This window comes from Ictalurus punctatus, chromosome 17 (genome assembly GCF_001660625.3).
Source record: "Ictalurus punctatus breed USDA103 chromosome 17, Coco_2.0, whole genome shotgun sequence".
In the NCBI taxonomy this organism is placed as follows: domain Eukaryota; kingdom Metazoa; phylum Chordata; class Actinopteri; order Siluriformes; family Ictaluridae; genus Ictalurus; species Ictalurus punctatus.
In genome coordinates this window covers 2,995,895-3,008,394 of record NC_030432.2, presented here as the reverse complement: position 1 = coordinate 3,008,394, position 12,500 = coordinate 2,995,895, and the positions used below count along the sequence as shown (strand labels likewise).

Below are 12,500 nucleotides of genomic sequence, written 5' to 3'. Positions count from 1 at the left end.
CGAACCCCGTTCTATAGTGTAGAACCGCATCTAAAGCCATCTGAAAGAGTTAAGGATCACATCAGCCGTAAATCCTAAACATATCTGTGAGCATTAAACATATCAAGAGAACATGGATGCTTCTATTGTTATGTTATGTAATGTTATATTTTATGATGTTATGTTACATAATTGAATGTTACATGACATCGTGATGTTATGTTATGTTACATGAAGTTATGTCATGCTATACCACGTTACATTACGTCATTACGTTATGTCATGATGCATCCTGATATGTTCGTCATGTTTCGTTACATCATGATACGCTAAGATACATTACATTAAGTCACGTTTCATTATATCATAACATGTTAAGATACGTTATGTTACATTAGGTCATTTTACGTTGCATCATGATATGTTAAGATACATTATGTTACATTAGGTCATTTTACGTTGCATCATGATACGTTAAGATACGTTATGTTACATTAGGTCATTTTACGTTACATCATGATATGTTAAGATACATTATGTTACATTAGGTCATTTTACGTTACATCATGTTTTGCTACATCATGATATGTTAAGATACATTATGTTACATTAGGTCATTTTACGTTTCATCATGATATGTTAAGATACATTATGTTACATTAGGTCATTTTACGTTGCATCATGATATGTTAAGATACGTTATGTTACATTAGGTCATTTTACGTTGCATCATGATATGTTAAGATACGTTATGTTACATTAGGTCATTTTACGTTGCATCATGATATGTTAAGATACGTTATGTTACATTAGGTCATTTTACGTTACATCATGATATGTTAAGATACATTATGTTACATTAGGTCATTTTACGTTACATCATGATATGTTAAGATACATTATGTTACATTAGGTCATTTTACGTTGCATCATGATATGTTAAGATACGTTATGTTACATTAGGTCATTTTACGTTGCATCATGATACATTAAGATACATTATGTTACATTAGGTCATTTTACGTTACATCATGTTTTGCTACATCATGATATGTTAAGATACATTATGTTACATTAGGTCATTTTACGTTACATCATGATATGTTAAGATACATTATGTTACATTAGGTCATTTTACGTTACATCATGATACGTTAAGATACATTATGTTACATTAGGTCATTTTACGTTACATCATGATATGTTAAGATACATTATGTTACATTAGGTCATTTTACGTTGCATCATGATATGTTAAGATACATTATGTTACATTAGGTCATTTTACGTTGCATCATGATATGTTAAGATACATTATGTTACATTAGGTCATTTTACGTTACATCATGTTTTGCTACATCATGATATGTTAAGATACATTATGTTACATTAGGTCATTTTACGTTACATCATGATACGTTAAGATACATTATGTTACATTAGGTCATTTTACGTTGCATCATGATACGTTAAGATACATTATGTTACATTAGGTCATTTTACGTTACATCATGATATGTTAAGATACGTTATGTTACATTAGGTCATTTTACGTTACATCATGATATGTTAAGATACATTATGTTACATTAGGTCATTTTACGTTGCATCATGATATGTTAAGATACATTATGTTACATTAGGTCATTTTACGTTGCATCATGATATGTTAAGATACATTATGTTACATTAGGTCATTTTACGTTGCATCATGATATGTTAAGATACATTATGTTACATTAGGTCATTTTACGTTACATCATGATACGTTAAGATACATTATGTTACATTAGGTCATTTTACATTACATCATGATATGTTAAGATACATTATGTTACATTAGGTCATTTTACGTTGCATCATGATACGTTAAGATACATTATGTTACATTAGGTCATTTTACGTTGCATCATGATACGTTAAGATACATTATGTTACATTAGGTCATTTTACGTTGCATCATGATATGTTAAGATACATTATGTTACATTAGGTCATTTTACGTTGCATCATGATATGTTAAGATACATTATGTTACATTAGGTCATTTTACGTTACATCATGTTTTGCTACATCATGATATGTTAAGATACATTATGTTACATTAGGTCATTTTACGTTACATCATGATACGTTAAGATACATTATGTTACATTAGGTCATTTTACGTTACATCATGATATGTTAAGATACATTATGTTACATTAGGTCATTTTACGTTGCATCATGATATGTTAAGATACGTTATGTTACATTAGGTCATTTTACGTTGCATCATGATACATTAAGATACATTATGTTACATTAGGTCATTTTACGTTACATCATGTTTTGCTACATCATGATATGTTAAGATACATTATGTTACATTAGGTCATTTTACGTTGCATCATGATATGTTAAGATACGTTATGTTACATTAGGTCATTTTACGTTACATCATGATATGTTAAGATACATTATGTTACATTAGGTCATTTTACGTTGCATCATGATATGTTAAGATACGTTATGTTACATTAGGTCATTTTACGTTGCATCATGATACATTAAGATACATTATGTTACATTAGGTCATTTTACGTTACATCATGTTTTGCTACATCATGATATGTTAAGATACATTATGTTACATTAGGTCATTTTACGTTACATCATGATATGTTAAGATACATTATGTTACATTAGGTCATTTTACGTTACATCATGATATGTTAAGATACGTTATGTTACATTAGGTCATTTTACGTTGCATCATGATATGTTAAGATACGTTATGTTACATTAGGTCATTTTACGTTACATCATGATATGTTAAGATACATTATGTTACATTAGGTCATTTTACGTTGCATCATGATATGTTAAGATACGTTATGTTACATTAGGTCATTTTACGTTGCATCATGATATGTTAAGATACATTATGTTACATTAGGTCATTTTACGTTGCATCATGATATGTTAAGATACGTTATGTTACATTAGGTCATTTTACGTTGCATCATGATATGTTAAGATACGTTATGTTACATTAGGTCATTTTACGTTGCATCATGATATGTTAAGATACGTTATGTTACATTAGGTCATTTTACGTTGCATCATGATACATTAAGATACATTATGTTACATTAGGTCATTTTACGTTACATCATGTTTTGCTACATCATGATATGTTAAGATACATTATGTTACATTAGGTCATTTTACGTTACATCATGATACGTTAAGATACATTATGTTACATTAGGTCATTTTACGTTGCATCATGATATGTTAAGATACGTTATGTTACATTAGGTCATTTTACGTTGCATCATGATACATTAAGATACATTATGTTACATTAGGTCATTTTACGTTACATCATGTTTTGCTACCTCATGATATGTTAAGATACATTATGTTACATTAGGTCATTTTACGTTGCATCATGATACGTTAAGATACATTATGTTACATTAGGTCATTTTACGTTGCATCATGATATGTTAAGATACATTATGTTACATTAGGTCATTTTACGTTACATCATGTTTTGTTACACCATATGTTAAGATACGTTATGTTACATTAGGTCATTTTACGTTGCATCATGTTTTGCTACATCATGATATGTTAAGATACGTTATGTTACATCAGGTCATTTTACGTTACATCATGTTTTGTTACACCATATGTTAAGATACGTTATGTTACATTAGGTCATTTTACGTTGCATCATGTTTTGCTACATCATGATATGTTAAGATACGTTATGTTACATTAGGTCATTTTACGTTACATCATGATACGTTAAGATACATTATGTTACATTAGGTCATTTTACGTTACATCATGATATGTTAAGATACGTTATGTTACATTAGGTCATTTTACGTTACATCATGATACGTTAAGATACGTTACGTTAAGTCATGTTTCATTATACTATAGCATGTATGTAAGATACGTTACGTTATTTTGCGTCACGTTACGTCGTGTCATATTTTGTTACATCATGTTTAGTTCAGATACGTGATGTTATTTTATGTTGCATTAAAGTTACATCATGTTTCTTTATAAGTTATGCCATGTCACGTTAGCTCGTGTTACATCATGATACGTTATGTCATGCTCCGTCACGTTCTGTGCGCTTTGTTACGTTGTGTTACCTCGTGTTACGCTATGTTGTGTTGCGTTGTCACGTCTGTCAATTTTACGTCACGTTGTGTTATTTTCCGTATTGCGTTATATTAAGTTGTGTCATTTCATGTCACATTAGGACGCATTATGTTACGTTACATCGTGTCATGTAGTCATGGCATGTTGCATTCCGTTGTCATAATCCTGGTTGTTTTATTTCATTATGTTGGTGTATTACGTCGTGTGACGTCAGGCGGTGTTACGTTGTGGTGTTATATGATTCGTGTGGTAATAAGTGACGTAGCAGCTGAGCTCACTTACTGCATATTGACGTGAACAACCAGCACTGAGCAGAAAAACAACACATTATTCGAACTAACGATACACTTCATTGTGTGTGTGTGTGTGTGTGTGTGTGTGTGTGTGTGTGTGTGGACCATCTGTGTGTGTGTGTGTGTGTGCGTGCTCTCTGATGCTCTCACTGTGAGACTAATTACAGGACTTTACATGCCTCCACAGAGACCAGTGGCCACCTTATATATACACACACACACACACACACACACACACACACACACAAAGGTACACTTATACAAGCATACAGAAACATGCTGCGCAGCACTGCCATACTACATTAGCGTTCATCTTTATCTACCATGCAACAATATAGAACTCCTTCCTCGAGTTGGGGAGGTTGACACCTGTCAATCACAGCCATGGCCCCACCCCCTCATTATAAATAACTCATTCCCAATACTTCACATCCACACATTTCATTTTTAACACCTATCTTTTTCTCTCACTCTTCCTTACCCGTCGCTGTCCGTCTATTTTTTTTTCTTCCCTTTTTCTAACATCTCTTGCTCTACGTCTACAAACATTGTCTTTCACCTTCTTTCTCTTTTCTCCACCATCCACTCAGTCCTGTTTCCTCTCTGTGTCCTTTGCCCACTCTGCGTTCAGATTATTTCCCTCTGTTAAATGTCCTTGGGGGTCTTTGCAACACTCATTTCGTTCTACATCTTTCCTATCTATTATTTCCTCCGCCAGTCTCACTCTCTTTCTCATTACTTGATTATGACACATCATGTTTATACAAGATTTATGCCCCCCCGCCCCCCCCCCCCCCCCCCCCCCCCCCCGCCCATTTTCTACTCATTATTTTGCATTCTTTAACCCCCCTCACCCCACCCCGCCTAGATTCCCTCTGGCCCTCTCTCTCTATCTCTTTCTTGATCACTTTCTCTAAAATATTCTTACGTTTTGCTTCCTTGTTCGCTCTTTCACACACGCCCTTGGTTCTTCATTACACTCAGCCGCCTTTCTCTCACTGTATATACACTGTACGGTCACTCTGATTTATCTACATAATGCAGAATTCTCTCTCTCTCTCTCTCTGTGTGTCTATCTCTCCAGGTAACTATGGTGAAAGTGGAATAGCGGCGTTCAAGGAGATGGCTCTGAAGGAAGGGATCTGCATCGCACACTCGGATAAGATCTGGAGTAATGCAGGCGAACAGAGCTTTGACCGTCTGCTGGCGAAGCTGCGCGTTCGTCTGCCCAAGGCGCGCGTGGTGGTGTGTTTCTGTGAAGGCATGACTGTCCGAGGCATCCTCATGGCCATGAGACGCCAGAACCTGTCCGGGGAGTTCATGCTTGTTGGCAGGTCTGAGACTGCGAGGCATCAACATCATCATCATCATCATCTCCATTATCATCATCAACCTTATAATAATCATCAGTCACAGGTGTGTACGGAAACTGAAGGCATCGCTGCCTTGATGCATATGTAGTCTCATAAGTCTTCAAAGGTATGTGTACGGTTTGAGACGGGCTTCGAAGGCAGCGCCACCTCATCGCCACGTCGCTAGGTTACCAGCGTGCACACTATAGTCACCATACGTTCAAGTTAAGTATGACGGAATGAAGTATCGTCGGGGAAAATAAAACTAATACTCTGTGATTTCACTCAAAAGAATATTTACAAATGTTTGAACTTATTTGTCTATAAATTGCTCCCCTGACATTTTTTTGTAAACACCTGCTTGATGCGTGGAGTTATGGAATATGAAGGAGAGTGAAGGGCATGTGGATGCTGCCTTCAAGACACCTCAGAAGGCATGACCGTGTGCAAACCTCGGACACTACTCGCTGCCTTCCTGCCTTAGTAGGCGGCATTTGTCCCGTTTGTTTATTTATTTATTTATTTATTTATTTATTTATTTTTAAAAAACTGTCCCATCATCACCACTGTCATAAATGTTACGATAATGTCCCTATGACCATCGCCATAACCATCCACAGCAGCAGCATCGCCACTGGCATCATGAGTATCATCACTATCATCATCAAATTCATGATCACCATCATCGCACACACACACGAACGTCATTAAATAGTCACCGGCATTAAACGAATGTGGAAAGACAGAAATAGAGAAAAGAGTCCAGATGATGCTTCAAGGCAACAACTGTCAGCAGTTTCTTGACTGAGTTCATGTGAACTCTGCCAGGATCAATAAGAGTGTTTGCCAGGATTCAGTCTAATAGTAGATAAATGTGGTTTTATATATTAATGACTTACTCGCTTTGTTTTATGTGTGTGTGTGTGTGTGTGTGTGTGTGTGTGTGTGTGTGTGTGTGAGAGAGAGAGAGAGATCTTAATGCCTCAGTGCTCCAGTAAATCGTCCCTGCTGTCATTAAACCCCCCCCAACACACACACCCCCACCAAATCACCACCCTGTCTTCTGTCCTTATGCGTCATTAGGCTATACTGAGCACTGAACCCTGTTCTCTTGACGCCTCTTGATGTTAAAAACACCAACTCCCAGAATTCTTAGAGTACATTATTCTATCATGTTCGAAATAGTTTCACAATGTTTTCGACATAATACCATAGTATTAGTGTAACATTACCATAGTATTGCTGTAGTATTAATGTGGTGTTACTGTAGTATTAGTGTAACATTACCATAGTATTGCTGTAGTATTAATGTGGTGTTACTGTAGTATTAGTGTAACATTACCATAGTATTGCTGCAGTATTAATGTGGTGTTACTGTAGTATTAGTGTAACATTACCATAGTATTGCTGTAGCATTAATGTGGTGTTACTGTAGTTTTACTGTAGTATTAGTGTAACATTACCATAGTATTGCTGCAGTATTAATGTGGTGTTACTGTAGTATTAGTGTAACATTACCATAGTATTGCTGTAGCATTAATGTGGTGTTACTGTAGTATTAGTGTAACATTACCATAGTATTGCTGTAGTATTAATGTGCTGTTACTGTAGTTTTACTGTAGTATTAGTGTAACATTACCATAGTATTGCTGTAGCATTAATGTGGTGTTACTGTAGTATTAGTGTAACATCACCATAGTATTGCTGTAGCATTAATGTGGTGTTACTGTAGTATTAGTGTAACATTACCATAGTATTGCTGTAGTATTAATGTGGTGTTACTGTAGTATTAGTGTAACATTACCATAGTATTGCTGTAGCATTAATGTGGTGTTACTGTAGTTTTACTGTAGTATTAGTGTAACATTACCATAGTATTGCTGTAGCATTAATGTGGTGTTACTGTAGTATTAGTGTAACATCACCATAGTATTGCTGTAGCATTAATGTGGTGTTACTGTAGTATTAGTGTAACATTACCATAGTATTGCTGTAGTATTAATGTGGTGTTACTGTAGTATTAGTGTAACATTACCATAGTATTGCTGTAGCATTAATGTGGTGTTACTGTAGTTTTACTGTAGTATTAGTGTAACATTACCATAGTATTGCTGTAGCATTAATGTGGTGTTACTGTAGTATTAGTGTAACATCACCATAGTATTGCTGTAGTATTAATGTGGTGTTACTGTAGTATTAGTGTAACATTACCATAGTATTGCTGTAGCATTAATGTGGTGTTACTGTAGTATTAGTGTAACATTACCATAGTATTGCTGTAGCATTAATGTGGTGTTACTGTAGTATTAGTGTAACATTACCATAGTATTGCTGTAGTATTAATGTGGTGTTACTGTAGTATTAGTGTAACATTACCATAGTATTGCTGTAGTATTAATGTGGTGTTACTGTAGTTTTACTGTAGTATTAGTGTAACATTACCATAGTATTGCTGTAGTATTAATGTGGTGTTACTGTAGTATTAGTGTAACATTACCATAGTATTGCTGTGGCATTAATGTGGTGTTACTGTAGTATTAGTGTAACATTACCATAGTATTGCTGTGGCATTAATGTGGTGTTACTGTAGTATTAGTGTAACATTACCATAGTATTGCTGTGGCATTAATGTAGTTTTACTGTAGTATTAGTGTAACATTACCATAGTATTGCTGTAGCATTAATGTGGTGTTACTGTCGTTTTACTGTAGTATTAGTGTAACATTACCATAGTATTGCTGTAGCATTAATGTGGTGTTACTGTCGTTTTACTGTAGTATTAGTGTAACATTACCATAGTATTGCTGTAGTATTAATGTGGTGTTACTGTAGTATTAGTGTAACATTACCATAGTATTGCTGTAACATTAATGTGGTGTTACTGTAGTATTAGTGTAACATTACCATAGTATTGCTGTAACATTAATGTGGTGTTACTGTAGTATTAGTGTAACATTACCATAGTATTGCTGTAACATTAATGTGGTGTTACTGTAGTATTAGTGTAACATTACCATAGTATTGCTGTAGTATTAATGTGGTGTTACTGTAGTATTAGTGTAACATTACCATAGTATTGCTGTAGTATTAATGTGGTGTTACTGTAGTATTAGTGTAACATTACCATAGTATTGCTGTGGCATTAATGTGGTGTTACTGTCGTTTTACTGTAGTATTAGTGTAACAACATAGTTTTGCTGTCGTGTTATTGTGATATTGTCATCATTTTACTGTAGTATTAGGGTAATATTACTGTAGTCTTGCTGTAGAATTATTATAATGTTACTATAGATTTGCTGGAGTATTGATGTTACTGTAGCATTAGTTTAATATTACTACTATATATCGTTGCTGTTGTATTAGTGTCCTTGTACTGCGGTATTGTGATATTTCTGTATGCTTAAAAATATTGCTTACATATTACTATACTATATTGTAATATTAGTTTTGCTGTAGTTTTACTGTAATTACTGTACTTTTGCTTGAATATAGCCTTTCCATAGTATCAGTTTATTACTACTGTAGTATTACTATGATATTACTACAGATCTGCTTTAGTATTAGTGTAATATTATTGTTGTTTTGCTGTAGCTTAGTTCATACTGTAGGTTTACTGTAGCGTTATTATAGTATTACAGTAGACTTGCCTTAGTATTCATGTGGTAGTTTTGATGTTATGTTGGTATATTTTAGGAATAGCTGAAATTGGAGTATTGATGCTATGTTGTAGTTTTGCTGTTGTATTATTGTAATATTACTGGTTTTACAGTAATTTTACAGTGATGCTCTGTTATAAAATTACTGTAGTATTAGTACGATATATCAGTAGATTTTCTTTAGTATTAGTGTGGTGGTATTGTTGTCTTGCGGTATTGATGTTATGTTGCAGTGTTGGTGTAGTAGGCCTAGAAAACTTTTTTTAGGTATTACTTTTTACATTTAGAAATGATGGTTTCTCGACCCGATATATCGGCCTTTTCTAATTTAAGAAACAAATGAACATTATTGGGATTATTAGGATGTGCAAATCCTAATTATAATTAACATTTAATACAAACACCGAATCCTTTATTAAAGCCATGATAACATTTTCAGCATGTGGCTGTGTCAGTCGTGCCCAGGTCGCCATGGAAACGATCGCTACCACGATCTTAGGGGAACATTGGAGTGTCCGCATTTCTCACCACATCTTCCCCATTTTTATTCCCGTCTTTATTCCTTTGTCCCATATTTATTCTGTAACTAAAATGCCTTTCTTAGTATTTCACATAATCCATTTCAGTAGAGAGAAAGAGCGTCTGTGCGAGTGTGTCTGTGAGTGAGTGTGAGAGAGTGTGTTTGTGTGAGTGAATCTAATTTAATTTGTTAATCAAATCAATAAACCAATGTACAGAGACAAAAATACAGTCACACACTGCTTCTATATCTTACGGTACGTTTAATACATACACACACCTTGAGTTTAGGGCTGCAACTAACGATTACTTTCATAATAGATTAGTTGGCCAATTATTTTTTTTCAATTAATCGAGGGATGGGGTGGGGCAAACTTTCAGTACCGTTTTTTTTCGTTTTTTTAAAAATTAAATCCACAAACTTGAGTGTTACAAATATAAACTTCAGACTGAAACTTTACACAACCGTTTGTCTAATTAAGACTGAAAAGAACCCAACACACACCGACACACACCAGAATATATTCATGTAGGACTGTAGTTAAATTCAATGCTTTTTGTCCATCTATTAAAAAAATGCATAAATACTTATATATATATATATATATATATATATATATATATATATATATATATATATATATATATATATATATATATATATATAAAATAGTATATATGCATTACTTTTTATGTATGGACAAAAAGCACTGAATGAAACTACAGTCCTACATTAATAATAAAATCTCCCTTTCACTGAACCTTGATTGTTATTGATTTTATCGATTAGTTATTGCAGCTCTACTTGAGTTATGACAAATATTACCCCAGAGCATTTGCTGCTGCATTCACAAATGTGTCTATATTTACTCTCTCTGTGTGTGTGTGTGTGTGTGTGTGTGTGTGTGTGTGTTTAGTAAATTGAATGTGCCATGCAGATTTGCTATTAATTATTAATATATTACTCTAGATTTGCTGTACTGTAGGATTAGTGTAATTAACTGTAGCAGTCTTTCTGTAATATTGTATTTTTGTGCTATTACTGTAGTGTTGTGCTGTAGTTGTGCTGTAGTATTAGTGTAATATGACTGCAGTGTAACCGTAAAGTATCAGTATTACTGTCATTTTACTGCATCATTGATATAATATTGCATGTAGGCTTAAAATATTGTAGTTTCGCTGTAGCGTTTGTTTAACTACAGCTTTAGTGTAACATTACTGTGGGTTTGCTGTAATATCAGAGTTATATTGTAGTTTTGCTGTAGTATTAGTGTAATATCGCTGCCGTTTTTCTGTAGTTTGGCTGTAATTTAGTTTGGCCGTAGTATTCGTGTAACATTACTGTAGTTTGGCTGTGATGTATTTTCACTGTAGTATTGGTATATCACTGTAGTTTTGCCATAGTATTAGTGAAATATCACTGTAGTTTTGCTGTAGTGTTGGTGTAATATTACTGTAGTTTGTGATGTAGTTTTGCTGTAGTGTTGGTGTAATATTACTGTAGTTTGTGATGTAGTTTTGCTGTAGTGTTGGTGTAATATTACTGTAGTTTGTGATGTAGTTTTGCTGTAGTGTTGGTGTAATATTACTGTAGTTTGTGATGTAGTTTTGCTGTAGTGTTGGTGTAATATTACTGTAGTTTGTCTGTGATGTAGTTTCGCTGTAGTATTGGTGTAATATTGCTGTAGTATTTGTGAGATATCACTGTAGTATTGGTGTAATGTCACTGTAGTTTTGCTGTGATGTAGTTTTGCTGTAGTATTGGTGTAATATTACTATAGTTTTGCTGTGGTCTTGCTGTGATATAGTTGTGCTGTAGTATTAGTGTAATATTACTGTAGTTTTGCTGTAGTAGTATTGATATGTTGTAGTTTTGCTGTAGTATTAGTGTAATATCACTGTAGTTTTGCTGTAGTCTTACTGTGCTGTAGTATTAGTGTAATTACTGTAGTTTTGCTGTAGTCTTACTGTGCTGTAGTATTAGTGTAATTACTGTAGTTTTGCTGTAGTCTTGCTCTGATGTATTTTTGCTGTAGTATTAGTGTAATATCACTGTAGTTTTGCTGTAGTAGTATTGATATGTTGTAGTTTTGCTGTAGTATTAGTGTAATTACTGTAGTTTTGCTGTGGTCTTGCTGTGCTGTAGTATTAGTGTAATTACTGTAGTTTTGCTGTGGTCTTGCTGTGCTGTAGTATTAGTGTAATGTCACTGTAGTTTTGCTGTAGTCTTGCTGTGATGTAGTATTAGTGTAATTACTGTAGTTTTGCTGTAGTCTTGCTGTGATGTAGTATTAGTGTAATTACTGTAGTTTTGCTGTGGTCTTGCTGTGCTGTAGTATTAGTGTAATGTCACTGTAGTTTTGCTGTAGTCTTGCTGTGATGTAGTATTAGTGTAATTACTGTAGTTTTGCTGTAGTCTTGCTGTGATGTAGTATTAGTGTAATTACTGTAGTTTTGCTGTGGTCTTGCTGTGCTGTAGTATTAGTGTAATGTCACTGTAGTTTTGCTGTAGTCTTGCTGTGATGTAGTATTAG

The 12,500-nt window shown here is 34.0% G+C and overlaps 1 protein-coding gene across 2 annotated transcripts in view; it reads left to right on the top strand.

Moving 5' to 3' along the window:
- Positions 1 to 12,500, top strand: part of grm5b (glutamate receptor, metabotropic 5b) — a 51,574-nt gene that overhangs the window by 12,518 nt on the left and 26,556 nt on the right. For both annotated transcript variants that reach the window (XM_047161382.2, XM_053687125.1), the window contains one exon: positions 5,524 to 5,773. In XM_047161382.2, coding sequence (XP_047017338.1) covers positions 5,524 to 5,773 — 250 coding nt within the window. The remainder of the gene's footprint in view (positions 1 to 5,523; positions 5,774 to 12,500) is intronic.